This window comes from Stigmatopora argus, chromosome 19 (genome assembly GCF_051989625.1).
Source record: "Stigmatopora argus isolate UIUO_Sarg chromosome 19, RoL_Sarg_1.0, whole genome shotgun sequence".
NCBI classification, from domain to species: Eukaryota; Metazoa; Chordata; class Actinopteri; order Syngnathiformes; family Syngnathidae; genus Stigmatopora; species Stigmatopora argus.
The window spans coordinates 13,347,169-13,360,713 of NC_135405.1; the positions used below are offsets into that span (position 1 = coordinate 13,347,169).

General features: G+C 47.6%; 2 protein-coding genes across 4 annotated transcripts; one reads left to right on the forward strand and one right to left on the reverse strand.

Moving 5' to 3' along the window:
• Positions 1-239: 239 nt before the first annotated feature.
• LOC144064394 (sphingosine-1-phosphate phosphatase 1-like) lies at positions 240-3,285 on the reverse strand. The gene is made up of 3 exons (XM_077586898.1): positions 2,315-3,285; positions 2,152-2,241; positions 240-1,553 (listed from the first exon to the last, which is right to left on the reverse strand). Exons 1-3 carry the CDS (start codon positions 2,963-2,965, stop codon positions 1,002-1,004), a joined length of 1,293 nt encoding a protein of 430 aa, XP_077443024.1. The 5' UTR covers positions 2,966-3,285; the 3' UTR covers positions 240-1,001.
• Positions 3,286-3,576: 291 nt separating this feature from the next.
• Positions 3,577-12,921, forward strand: LOC144064451 (voltage-gated delayed rectifier potassium channel KCNH5-like). 3 transcript variants are annotated; one of them, XM_077587032.1, is made up of 12 exons: positions 3,577-3,985; positions 5,419-5,542; positions 6,368-6,474; positions 6,551-6,679; positions 7,125-7,240; positions 7,299-7,691; positions 7,762-7,854; positions 7,920-8,364; positions 9,408-9,607; positions 10,629-10,881; positions 10,944-11,140; positions 11,990-12,921. In XM_077587032.1, exons 1-12 carry the CDS (start codon positions 3,913-3,915, stop codon positions 12,860-12,862), a joined length of 3,003 nt encoding a protein of 1,000 aa, XP_077443158.1. In that variant the 5' UTR covers positions 3,577-3,912; the 3' UTR covers positions 12,863-12,921. The 3 variants fall into 3 exon arrangements, with proteins under 3 accessions (XP_077443158.1, XP_077443160.1, XP_077443161.1); XM_077587034.1 differs by having other exon boundaries at positions 7,935-8,364; XM_077587035.1 differs by having other exon boundaries at positions 7,299-7,725; positions 7,840-8,364.
• The last annotated feature ends 624 nt before the right edge of the window (positions 12,922-13,545 follow it).

The window sequence follows — 13,545 nt, forward strand, 5'->3', positions numbered from 1 at the left end:
CAAAAAACAAGAAAGCACAAGGATGGTAAAGATTTTAATACACTTTAGTGCAACAACTTTGAAACATCCTGGTAATAATATAGTCATATTCAAGATGGTACATTAAAAATACTGTATTTTGTAGTTCTATTTTATGTTTACGTTCTGACTTCAGCAACATTACAATAAACATCAGTCACACGAGAGAGTGATACAAAAAGAGGAAAAGACAAAAATCACGTGAAGGACAAAATAACGTCAAATATTTGGAACACGGGTGCCATTCTTTTGGTTTCTTCAGAGCAAAGTGATGGTAATCAAACAATACAAAAGATTCATCGGAAATACAAAGTGAAATTGAATTGCGTTCGCGGTGGGCGTGAAGCGTATTTTCCAGTCTCCGGAACGTGGAAAGCGGCCAATTGTTTCTGACTTCCTTCCTCCTCCAGTGTGTTGAGTCCTTCTTAGCATTTCAGCTGATTGTGACATTGAAACTTGTAAATTAGGGCTGCCACGGCTCAATATTTAATATCAGATGATAACTTTTGGCCATGAGAGGACTGTGTAAAAATAACAGTATTAACTAGAGTGCTACAATTGTAGCTTTAAGTGTTTGTCCTTGAAAATTGAAAATTTGTGCTCAAAACAAAGGATTATTGTCAAACAAGTCTTGTTTCTAATATGAAATGGAAGAGGGGATTCAATTCCCGTCAGAAAATTAATTTCACGGTAAAATATGAGCCTATTTAACTGCAATTTTCTAATAGAAAAGGTCACAGAGGTGAAAAAAAAATGGCGGAAATTTGGCTAATCAATTTCTGTGGCAGCCCTACTTGTAAATAGTGCATTTTTTTCCAGATTATATCCAGTATTGTATTTACAGCAGCGTTGTCATGACATACTTTCAAAAAAAGTGTCACGTGAATTCTGAGACTGGCTTCTAAATACTGAATTTGCCCATTTGGCGGTTAACTGTGCCGTCGTTGGTCAAGGTAGGGATTTTGGCACAAAATGGCGGCCGATTACGCCAGGTACAGGAGCCGGAAAAACAGCGGCACGATGCAGACGCAGGTGAAGCCGAGCACGCCGTAGACGATGTAACGGTACGGCAGCTCCACCGCCACGTGCTGCCGCGCCCCCCGCACGTCGTCGGTGGGTAGCCCGCGCAGGCGGCACAGCAGCGGTATGGTGACGGCCTTCATGGCCGCCCGGGTCAGCAGGATGACGCCGACCCCCAGGGCGAAGCGCAGGAGCGAGCGCGCCACCACGCCGGCGCCCAGCGGGGGGAACGCCAGCGGCAGGGCGGACGGCAGGGGGTCGGCCGTCAGGCCCAGACGGTAGTTGGCGTGGGTGGCCAGAGCGGCGCCCGCCCCGGTGCCCAACGCCTGCGCCGTGTCGCCGCGGGACGTGCTCCAGGAGTCCAGCGAGAAGGCCAGGAGGCCCAGGGTCACGTGCGAGGCCACGATGGCGAGCGGCGCGTAGGCGTGGGTCATGTAGAACTCGTCGATTTTCTCCAGGGTTTGCGAGAAGAAGGCGAGGATGAGGAGCGTGTAGAGGAAGCCGGTGATCACTTCCTGCGGAGGACACGCCCATAAAAAAAAATAAGTTACGGGTGTTAAAATGGTGGCCTATAGGTCAGATATATAATCTAAAAAAAATACAAATTATTGATGTTGAGTATAAATAGAAAATGGAAAGTATTTTTAAAAAGATAAACATTATACAGATCCCGCCCATTTTTGGCTGGCATAAACGGTATGTCAATGAAAAAAATAAATATGATGAATAAATGATGATTTGTTATTACAGTGCTTTACTTCATTTAAGGCTTTACTTCATTCATTCCAAGGCTTTTTTTCCGTTGTTGATCCTAATCACAATTGGACAAACTGGTACACCCTCCCGTGTGTGGGTTATTTGCAGGACATTGCAATCATTTTTTGAACCGCTTATCCTCACAAGGATCGCGAGGGGGTGCCAATAGTGATAGCTGTTAACGTTTATTTGAAATGGCGCAAATATACACCAAAATACGCTATGCTAACAACAAGTGCTTACTAAACACAGCAAATTGGAATGGGAGCCGGTTGAGAGCCAGATATAGCTCATGAGCCGTATTTTACAGAAACGCCAGCGGTCGAGGACATGTTTAAAGATCAAATATGGCCTCACCAGAACGGAGTGCATCCCCATGTAGACTCTGCTGACGCAAACCAGGATGCTCCAGCTCAGTGCCACACACAAACCCAACAAGAACGGGTACTGCCAGACACAAAACAAGACCTTTAAAGTACTTTTTTTGGTATAAAAGTAGACTCGTCGGTGTCGGATTTACCTGCCAGCGTCCGTAGGTGAGCATGAAGAGGCAGAATGGGATGGCGGTGCCCGTCATGGCGTGCGTGGACGGCATGCTGTACTCGGAGTTGTAGAAGACCTCCACCTTGACCACGGGAGGGGACGCCGGCCGGGACCAGCGCACCATGTCCTTGGTGGACTGGCCCACCATCAAGTTCCAGGCCCAAACCACGATGAGCCGGCGGCTGACCAGGGCGTCGATGTTCCAGAAGAGGAAGGGGAAGAAGACGATGAAGAACATCTCGTTGCCCAGCTCCGTGCCGAAGGTGAACAAGTAGAAGAGGAACTTGTTGCGGATCAGGAACTCCTGGCCCGGGTCGCCGGTCAGGGAGTTCTTGCGGAGGGGTTTGGCTCGGGCCATGCGCTCGTCCTCGGGTTGGGGTTGGTTCTGGTTCTCAGAGAGGGTCCCGTTGGTGTGGGCGAGCTCCCCATTGCCGACCTCGTCCTCGGGGGTCCTCTTACGGAGGTCGGGGTGATCGTCCTCCGGCGTTCGGAGTTGGGTCTGGTTCTGGCTCGCATTCTCCGGAAACGTCCCCCGTACCCCGCAGAGGTGCTGGAACCTGGCCACCAGCCGGGGTTCTTGGAGATAAAGGCAAGTCTCCACGAAGGTCTTGATGACGTCCGTCGCCATGAAGATGAAAAACGGAAAGGAAAAGGAAGGAAAGGAATGGAAAAGGGTACACTGCGGGTTTAAGCGACGCTTTAGTGCCGCCGGCGGAGGAACCGTAGCAGAGTGACGGGGAGGATTTGTCGGAGAAGCATCCAAAGTCCGTTAAAGTGGTTGCATCACGCACGTTTGATCGTTCGGTCTTTCGCGGAAGCCGCTTTCAACTGCGTCAAGTCACGATTTGCCCCGTTACGTTTTTTTCTCCAAGCGCTCTTCGTCGTCGCTTTATTGTTTTTTTTGTTGTTGGTCTTTTCTTCGACGCTTTTCACTTCCCGTTCGTTCCGACACGCGAGGGCCCTCTAACGGACATGTGCCACATTACACCATGTTTGATTCAAACTGAAAAGTAAACATGACGGATGAACTAGTAAATCGTTTATGGAGACTTTTATTAATTGATTTATCACTGAGTGTATTGATGGATGAGAAAATGAATGAGGTGATCAACAATAAATGGATGAAATGATGAGCGTATGAATTAATGTGTGACCCATGGATGACCAAATGAATGGACACCGGATGGATGCATAGTTAATATGAGAGGAAACGATGAAGGATTTGATTGGATGGCCGAGTTAAGGAACCAATTGACCAATGAATTGGAAGTAAATGGAGATGTTGCTGATTAATGCATGCATTGATGGAGTTGAATGAGTTCTCATTCCATTTTCTGAAGCGCCCGGTTGAATGAGTTGATGGATGGGTCAATCCATTGATGCACGCCAACCAAGACTTTTATTTTGAAGGCACCAGACGTGAGCAAAGGACTCTCGCCCACTGCTCTCTTGCTGGCTCCCGCACTGCCACTTGACTGCTGATGCTCGTAGAAGAAGCTAGATGCCAGCCAACCTCTCCTTCTTCAGTCCCCAGAGCAGCGAGCAGCGCCGAGTCTCCGCCCCGAAGCACGCACCATGCACGGGGGCAAAAGAGGACTGGTGGCCCCGCAAAACACCTTCCTGGAGAATATCGTCAGACGCTCCAGTGGTAAGTTTCCACAACTTCATCTTCGTTTGCCCACGTTCTTGCAACATTTGACGTGAAGTTACATTTTGGATAAGGTTGTCAAAAATAATTAGGTACATTTTAGACTTTAATTGCTTAATAGGGGGAATTGATTATAAAATAACGGATAAGGAAATGCATTGACTTTTGGGGGGATTTTGTAAGTTGGATCTTTTTCGTATCTCGAATCAAGCATTTGCATATAAAAATTTCGTAACATGAAACTGTCGTACTTAGAGGAATTCGTAAGTAGACGTACGTGTGCTTTTCTGATCGGAATAATTATTTAATTGCATTGAATTAAATCAATTATAGGACACACAGCACATGTTTTAAGTGACATTATTTTTTTTAGGAAATTTAATATACATATATACTCTTCATTTTAATCTGATCCTAAAACAGAAAGTCGGCACTCATGATTTACTTTCCCGGGCCGCACAAAATGATGCGGCGGGCCAGATTTGCCCCCCGGGCCGCCACTTTGACACCTGTGGTTTGGGGCTTTTTTTAAATGCTCTTTTGGATTATAATAACAACAGAAAAAATGAATAATAGAATTTTGGCGCACTCCAGAAAGTTGACATCTATATTTTTTATCTTAAATATTCTCTATGGATAATCTTCATTTGAATTTGATCAAAAACCAAAAAGCCGACACATGATTTAGCATAGCGGGCCACCCAAAATGATGCGGGGGGCTCCATCTGGCTCCGGGGCCGCCACTTTGAAACCATCAATAATATTATTTCCATAAGTTGGAGATGAAAATGCATTCTCATTAAGATTCCAGGGTTGTTCACTTACTTTAAGAGGCCCTCGCGCCATTTTAGATGCACTCGCTGCTATTTGAGCTCTCAGTTGTGGCTGCATTAGTGCTGAGTGTTCCAAATCTTTACAAGCCCAGTCTCATTCCCATGACTTTATTCTGTATTAATAACCATACTTGATAACACTCCAACGTTAAGACGTATTTACACATTTCTGACCCTTTTCAAAATGTCCTCCGTTGACATTTATTCTGACGCGAGCCGAGCAAAACACGTTTGTTGAATTAGCCCGTGTATTTCTAGCGGAGACACGCCGGGTAAAAGTGTACCCCCCCACCGGCCCCCCACGGGAAATGTCCAAAGTAATTAGGCGAAAAGGTTTTTCGCTCCTTAAGATTTCCTCGCTCAAGAACTTTTGCAGCGCTCGGTGCATTTTTAATGGCGGCCGAGGCGGAGACACGAACGTTTTAGCAACAACTGTTATCGCCGCTTGAAAATTTCATGGCTTACGTATTTATTATACATGTTTTTTGTTGGGGAGTCAATAGTGACATCGATCCGAGCGGGTTGAACGTACGATGGTTGGGGATGAGTGAGTGGGAAATTGAGAGGGTTGTTTTTTGGGTGGCTTTTTTGTTGTTGCAGAAACCAGTTTTTTGCTGGGAAACGCGCAAATCCTGGAGTGGCCTGTGGTGTATAGCAACGATGGCTTCTGCAAGCTGTCGGGTTATCACAGAGCGGAGGTCATGCACAGGAGCAGCACGTGCAAGTAATACCAAATTATTGATTATTCATCGCTTGTTAAATTATTCCCGTCGCTATTTTTGGCCTGGAAATTAGACATTTGCTCATTTAAAAAAAATCTCTTAGTAGGAAATATTCTCTTATATAGTAGTCCTTTTTTAGGTTAATTTTGGAATTACAGTAGTCCCTCGAATTTTGTGGATATTGTAGACTAAACATGGCCGTAATAATTGAAAAATCGCAAAGTTATTACCATATTGGTATATAGTGTTGTTTCAGTTATAGTGATAAATGTACATCATTTAAACACTGAACAAAAACATTATTTTTATTTGCATTTGTTTTTTTTACATTTAAATTAGCAAAAAAAAATAAAAAACAATAATTAATATCTAATCTAAAAAAAATTAAAAAGAAATATAACTCCTCCCTTTTTACAAATTATTTTCTCTTAATCTATTTTAAAAAATTAAATTAAAAATAGGAGGCAACAGTACATATTCTCATTTGTCTTTTAAATTTATTTGTATTTTTCTTATTTAAAATAAAGTTTTAAAAAAATTACAGTAAATATCCTCTTATAGGGCGGCCCAGTGGAATAGTGGTTAGCCAGTCCGCCTCACAATGGAGGGTCCAATTCCCGCCTGGAGTTTTCGTGGTCTCTCGGGGCTCGTGTGGGTTTTCTCCGGGTACTCCGGCAAAAACATGCGAGCTAGGCCAATTGTACACTAAATTCTTCATCGATACGACTGATTGGTTGTTCGTCTCGTTGCACCCTTCGCTTGGCTGGACCTATTCAGGCTCCGGCACCCCCATTCCCCGATTTGTAACGTGAACTTCTTGCCCTAAGCTTTATGTACGGCGACCTGACGGAGAGGAGCACCACGGACAACATCCGTCAGACCTTCGACAACTACGAGTCCAACTTCTACGAAGTCCTCCTCTACACTAAAAACAGTAAGCGCCCGTTTCCCATCATGCATTTCCTCCTGATTTGTCTCTTTTTTCTCTCTCTCTCTCCCCACGACCACAGGGACGCCCATCTGGCTCTACATGCAGGTGGCGCCCATCCGCAACGAGAACAACAAAGTGGTGCTCTTCCTGTGCACCTTCCGAGACATCACGCTATTCAAGCAGCCCATCGAAGATGAAGCCGCGCGAGGTTAGCCCGTTGACGATGGCGTTTCACGCCGGTAAAATCCGGGCGGCCAACTCTCCAGGTGTTGCGCGTTCGGGTCAGCGAGCAAAGTCCTCGCGGCCTCCAACGTGCCACCAAGACCTTTTTTTTTTGGTCCTCACGCATACGGGACATGCGGACATTCGCACGCATTTTCTGACTTGAAATAGTGGAATAAATTTCATTTAATGGGGAAAAAATTGCTTCCTTTATAGACTGATGAAAGTATTTTTGTTTTCTTCTAGCGCTAAATATACTAGCGCATTTTCCTTTTTTTCCTCAATTTCCATACAATCTAATTTTACACTATTTCCGATCTTGCACACTACCGCCCCCTACTGGAACAGTCTTCAACGACCTAACGCCGACCGAGCGTCATCGCCTGTGACCAAATAATTAAAATTCATCCTATTTTTTCCCCCCAATTCAGGCTGGACAAAGTTCGCCAGGCTAACGCGAGCGCTAACCAACAACCGCAACCTGGCCCAGCAGATGGCGCCACTGAGCAAGCCGGAGGTCAGCCACAAACCGTCCAGATTGGCCGAGGTGGGCAAACAAACAAATGGCGGGGAAGGATCGTAGTCCTGAATGTGGTCCCTTTCAGGCCCTCCAGCTGGGCTCGGACATCCTCCCCCAGTACAAGCAGGAGGCCCCCAAAACCCCGCCCCACATCATCCTGCACTACTGCACCTTCAAGACCACGTGGGACTGGGTGATCCTCATCCTCACCTTCTACACGGCCATCATGGTGCCCTACAACGTGTCCTTCCGCACGCGGCAGAACCACCTGGTCTGGTTGGTGCTGGACAGCATCGTGGACGTCATCTTCTTGGTGGACATCGTCCTCAACTTCCACACCACCTTCGTGGGCCCCGCCGGCGAGGTGGTGTCGGACGCCAGGCTCATCCGCATGAACTACGTCAAGACCTGGTTCGTCATCGACCTGCTGTCGTGCCTGCCTTACGACGTCATCAACGCCTTTGAGCACTTTGACCAGGTGAGCGAGCGGTGGCGGCGACGGCGAAGGGGGCGTGTCATACATCCTTACCGTTTTTCCCTTCCCAAAGGACTCTGTTGCTCCCGCCTCCGCCGGCCACCTTCGCGACTCCTCCAACTTCCCCCACCGGAACGGCACCAGGGGCGAGGACTCGCTTCTCCCGGTAAGCCTCCGACGACGCCCCGCCCCCTTGAAAGGTTCCCTCCCCCCTCGGACGACGGCGTGCAGACTTCTCCCTCGCAGGGTCTCAGCAGCCTCTTCAGCTCCCTGAAAGTCATCCGCCTCCTGCGCCTGGGCCGAGTGGCGCGCAAACTGGACCACTACCTGGAGTACGGCGCCGCCGTGCTGGTCTTGCTGGTCTGCGTCTTCGGTCTGGTGGCCCACTGGCTGGCGTGCATCTGGTACAGCATCGGCGACCACGAGGTCATCGACGAGAGCACCAACAGCATCAAGACCGACAGCTGGCTCTACCAGCTGGCGCTGAGCATCGGGACGCCGTACCGCTACAACGCTAGCGGCACGGGCCGCTGGGAGGGCGGGCCCAACAAGGACACGCTGTACATTTCCTCGCTGTACTTCACCATGACCAGCCTGACCACCATCGGCTTCGGCAACATCGCGCCCACCACCGACGGGGAGAAGATCTTCTCCGTGGCCATGATGATGGTGGGATGTGAGTACGGCAAATAAATACAATTTACCATAAGTCCCCTAAAATGCGTGTGTGGTCGATTGGTCGCCGGTCTTTTGGTCGCCGGTCTTTTGGTCGCCGGTCTTTTGGTCGCCGGTCTTTTGGTCGCCGGTCTTTTGGTCGCCGGTCTTTTGGTCGCCGGTCTTTTGGTCGCCGTCTTTTGGTGTACCCCTAAAATGACAAGCAAGTAACACAAAATTAACACAGCATTCTCATCCGTACAAAATAAGAGTTGAACGGTCACTTTTCTTGATTCCGAGCAAGAAAAATCCACTTAAAGTAAAGTCTGACAAAACAAACTATGAGTGGTTTTTGATGGCCAGAGCCTTCCAATCCAGCGGATTTACAGCAAAAGAGAAATTCGGTTCATCTTTTTTCTCTAAGCGATGGTCGCCTTGCATGCTTGAAAGTGAACCGCCCCCAACATAACCCCCCGCCCCCCCACTCATCCGCTTGTCACTTGTTAGATAATAAACTATACAATATCCAAGACCGTGCCGGTGTCCCCGTTGGAGCCGACCGGGGCGAAAGAGATGAAAAGTGACATGTCCAACACACGTGTGGCTTTTCAGGGGGTATCTAAGCAGTGGGTTGTATGGCCCCGCCCACTTTGCATGTACTCATCTCCAGTCCAATGCAAATTAGCTTTCAAAATGATATAGAATCCTTGATTCATTCATGTGAAGTCGTGGGGGGGCGCCGGAGCCGGCACCTCAGCCAACGGCTCCCGCGGTGACGCCGACGCAAAGTGACAGCGGCGCCGCGAGCTCGGCGCCCCCACCGCGTACGCCACGGTTGCGAAATCACGGCAACTATACAATTACCGCCGATAAATCTCCCGCTATGGATACGGCGAGGACGCCGGGGAGCGTGGCATCATCTCGCCGCATCCGGAGCCGTTTTCCCCTCCGTTGGCTCATCGCGCCCCGTCGAAGACGCGGAGTGACTCTTTGAGGTCGCATGGTGAACGCTAATCCGCGGCGCGGCGCGGCGCCTCATGACGTTTGTCCACGTACCTTTTGCAGCGTTGCTGTACGCCACCATCTTCGGAAACGTGACCACCATCTTCCAGCAGATGTACACCAACACCAACCGCTACCACGAGATGCTGAACAATGTCCGAGACTTCCTCAAGCTCTACCAGGTCCCAAAAGGTCTCAGCGAGCGGGTCATGGACTTCATCGTCTCCACCTGGGCCATGTCTAAAGGGATAGACACGGACAAGGTATGGTTTAATACAAGGGTGTCAGACTGGTTCGCGGGCTGCGTTAACGTCAACTCGGTCTCATGTGGGCCGGACTATTTTAGATATAATATTTAGATATTTTTTTAAATAAATGGATTAAAAGAACTGGATCAAAACCCCTGAATATTCCGTTTTTTATAGATCTAAAACACGTGTCAAAGTGGCGGCCCGGGGGCCAAATCTGGCCCGCCGCATCATTTTGTGCGGCCCGGGAAAGCAAATGATGAGTGCTGACTTTCTGTTTTAGGATCAAATTGAAATGAAGAGTATAGATGTATATTAAATTTCCTGATTTTCCCCCTTTTTAATCAATAATTGTACTTTTTTAAATCCATTTTTTTCTGTTTTTAGTTCAAAAATCATTTTGTAAAATCTAAAAATATATATAAAAAGCTGAAATAAACATTGTTTTAGATCTATAAAAAACTGAATATTCAGGGCTTTTAATCCATTTATTTAAAAAAATCAAAATATTATATCTAAAATGGTCCGTGGCCCACGTGAAATCAAGTTGACGTTAAAGCGCCCCCGAACCAACCCAAGTCTGACACCCTTGATCTAAAACAATGTTTATTTTAGCTTTTTTAAAATATATTTTTAGATTTTACAAAATTATTTTTGAACTAAAAAATGGATTAAAAAATTACAATTATTAATTTAAAAGGGGGAAAGTCATGAAATGTAATATACATCTATACTCTTCATTTGAATTTGATCCTAAAACAAAGTCGGCACTCATGATTTACTTTCTCGGGCCGCACAAAATGATGCGGCGGGCCAGATTTGGCCCCCGGGCCGCCACTTTGACACCTGTGGTTTAACAATGAAATTTTGTCTTCTCTCTGCGTCGCCGTCAATCAATCCCCTTTTTGCAAACGTGCGCTAGCAGTTAGCATCCCATCAAAATAACTGTAACAAGCATGCATACTGCTAGCTAGCCACTTTGTTTTAGCGATGTAAAAACCTGTTGTTTTGACAGTTCTTGTTATTTTGTCCCCAGGTTTTATCCATCTGTCCCAAAGACATGCGGGCGGACATCTGCGTCCACCTGAACCGTCAGGTGTTCAACGACCACCCGGCCTTCCGCCTAGCGAGCGACGGCTGCCTGCGTTCGCTAGCCGTGGATTTCCAGACCACGCACTGCGCCCCCGGCGACCTCATCTTCCACATCGGCGAGAGCGTGGACACGCTCTGCTTCGTGGTTTCCGGTTCCCTCGAAGTCATCCAAGACGACGAAGTCATCGCCATCTTGGGTAAGACAAAAAACTGTATTTGCTAAGTCGCTAACTGTAATGACATTAGCGTTGTCGCGCAGGTAAAGGCGACGTTTTTGGCGACGTCTTCTGGAAAGAGAGTACGATGGCGCGGGCATGCGCTAACGTGCGAGCGCTGACTTACTGCGATCTGCACGTCATCCGGCGGGACGCCCTGATGCGGGTTCTGGAGTTCTACACGGCCTTCGCGCACTCCTTCTCGCGGAACCTCATCCTCACCTGCAATCTACGCAAACGGGTAACAAAAAAAACATACTTTTGAGACAACATATCCAACATGGCAAGTTGAATAACTGGAAAATAGCATTCCTGGGGAAATTGCTAGCTTTAGCAAGGGTGTCAGACTCGGGTTGGTTCGCGGGCCGCTTTAACGTCAACTTGATTTCACGTGGGCCGGACCATTTTAGATATAATATTTAGATTTTTTTAAATAAATGGGTTAAAAGAACTGGATTAAACCCCCTGAATATTCAGTTTTTTATAGATCTAAAACAATGTTTATTTTAGCTGTTTTAATATATTTTTAGATTTTACAAACTGATTTTTGAACTAAAAACACAGAAAAAATGGATTAAAAAATGACAATTATTGATTTAAAAGGGGAAATCAGTGAATATAATATACATCTATACTCTTCATTTTAATTTGATCCTAAAACAGGAAGTCGGCACTCATGATTTACTTTCCCGGGCCACACAAAATGATGCGGCGGGCCAGATTTGGCCCCCGGGCCGCCACTTTGACACACGTGCATTAGAGGCTCCCCCAGGGCGTTGCTACATTTTAGCACTTTAATATTTCAACTAAATGCAAATGCTGACCGTAGCTTTAATGCTTTTAAACCACAACAACGGAAAAAATCCACATTCGTGCTCAAAAGTGCTGCGCTGGTTCAAAACACATTAATAAAACGATAGCAGCCAAACGGTAGCGGCGAATTCTGGCCACTCTGCCGTTTTTAGGACTTTTAGGTTTTGTTTTTCCGGGAGCACAATTGCGGTACTTGTCAATCAACGTATTAATTCATTCAATTTTACAGCCTTGAGTGTTAAAACTGTGCTATTTTTCGACCCGATTCTCACGGCAGGTGATCTTTCGCAAGATCGCGGACGTGAAGCGTGAGCGCGAGCGTCAACGGACAGAGGTGGCGCTCTCCATCCCGGATGACCATCCGGTCCGGAAGCTTTTCCAGAGATTCCGACAGCAGAGGGACGGACACGCCGCGGAGGAGTCGTCGTCGCCGTATTTGGACGGCAACTGCGTCCGGGAAGAGTCGGCGCCCGTCAAGGCGGAGACGTCGGAGCGCAACTGCACCGCCGATTCGGCCGGTTCCCAACCCGAGGCCGGCGTGGAGAAACCTCCTAGCCAAGGGCCGGACAAGGACGGGGCTGGGGGTGTAACCGCCCGAAGGGGCGGAGCCAGAGGTTGGGCAAAGTTTAAAAACGCCGCCTCCGCCGCACCTCCGGCCGAGCCGGAAAATCCGGCGGAGACGGCGGAAACCGGGACGAAGGGATCTGGGTCGTCGGAGCAGATAGCGTCCGACAAGACCCCCGACCCGAAGGACCCGGGGGAGGTCGGGGAAACCACGGCGTTGCGCAAAACTGACTCCTGCGACAGCGGCATCACCAAAAGCGACTTGCGCATCGACAGGGTCGGAGATTCCAGGAGTTCCTTCGAACGCAGCCCAATGGAACGTAGCCCCCTGGAGCGGACCCCCGGCGGCCCGGAGCGGGAGCTCCTGCAGGCGTCGCTGTACGACGCCAAGGCCGAGCTGACGGCCGACATCCGGGCGCTAGGCGGCCGGATGGCTCTTCTGGAGGCTCAAGTGGGCGAGATCCTCCGCTTGCTAACCGCCAAACGAAGACTCTCGTTGCCGCCCACGTCTTCGCCGAGGCCCCGGTTCAAAAGCCAAGACCCCGTGGTCGAGTCCAGACCCGTGAAAGACGACGGGCCCTTTTGAAGGGCGCTAGCTAGCGACTAGCCGACGGCCTTTTGAAGGAGCGCTAGCTAGTCGCTAGCTAGTCGCTAGCTCGTCGGACTAAGAAATGTTTCAAAAACACTGCATGGAAGAAAAAAAAAAGACTACACGGCAACATCGCCAACTTTAAACGATCTCATTGGCTCAATTTGGGAACAAAAATAAAGCAATTTAGATACATTTAGGCATGAATAAATAATTAAAAGCAGGCCTCGGCTCGCGAGAAGAGTCGGTCCCGAGCTCCCTCGACCTTACGACCTTTTATTCTTTCGTATCAAAATAGAAACTTTCTATATTGTAGGGCCACAATAACTTATCAAGGCTTATTAATAATACGCGTACGTGAAAAGAAACTCCTTTTTGGAGTCAACTTTGGTGCCTTACATTTTACTAAAACCTCAGTGATGATGAGTTTAAGCACCCTTATTAATATGATAAGTCCAAAGCTGCAATCGTTTGCTGTTTTTTTGTTTTTTAACTAATTTAAGATTCAAGATTTTCCCTAATTCCTATTTTTTAACCATGATTTATTTTTTAAATAGCTTGTTTAGCAATATTTTTGTCTTATGGTATTTTTTTTTTTAGGCATGGAATTAGTACAAAAGCTTTTGTGGAAAAATAATGAGTTGTGTAATAATCCATTTTTTCCCAGGCATTGTTTTCAG

What these genes read in the sequence shown, in the direction of transcription:
- LOC144064394 (XM_077586898.1), bottom strand. Translation starts at nt 2,965, where the DNA reads ATGGCGACGGACGTCATCAAGACCTTCGTGGAGACTTGCCTTTATCTC. An exon ending in TCACCTACGGACGCTGGCAG is followed by an intron (nt 2,242 to 2,314) that starts GTAAATCCGACA and finishes TGTGTCTGGCAG; the next exon opens with TACCCGTTCTTGTTGGGTTT. An exon ending in TGGGGATGCACTCCGTTCTG is followed by an intron (nt 1,554 to 2,151) that starts GTGAGGCCATAT and finishes TGTCCTCCGCAG; the next exon opens with GAAGTGATCACCGGCTTCCT.
- LOC144064451 (XM_077587035.1), top strand. Translation starts at nt 3,913, where the DNA reads ATGCACGGGGGCAAAAGAGGACTGGTGGCCCCGCAAAACACCTTCCTG. An exon ending in CGAAGATGAAGCCGCGCGAG is followed by an intron (nt 6,680 to 7,124) that starts GTTAGCCCGTTG and finishes CCCCCAATTCAG; the next exon opens with GCTGGACAAAGTTCGCCAGG. An exon ending in AACCGTCCAGATTGGCCGAG is followed by an intron (nt 7,241 to 7,298) that starts GTGGGCAAACAA and finishes GGTCCCTTTCAG; the next exon opens with GCCCTCCAGCTGGGCTCGGA.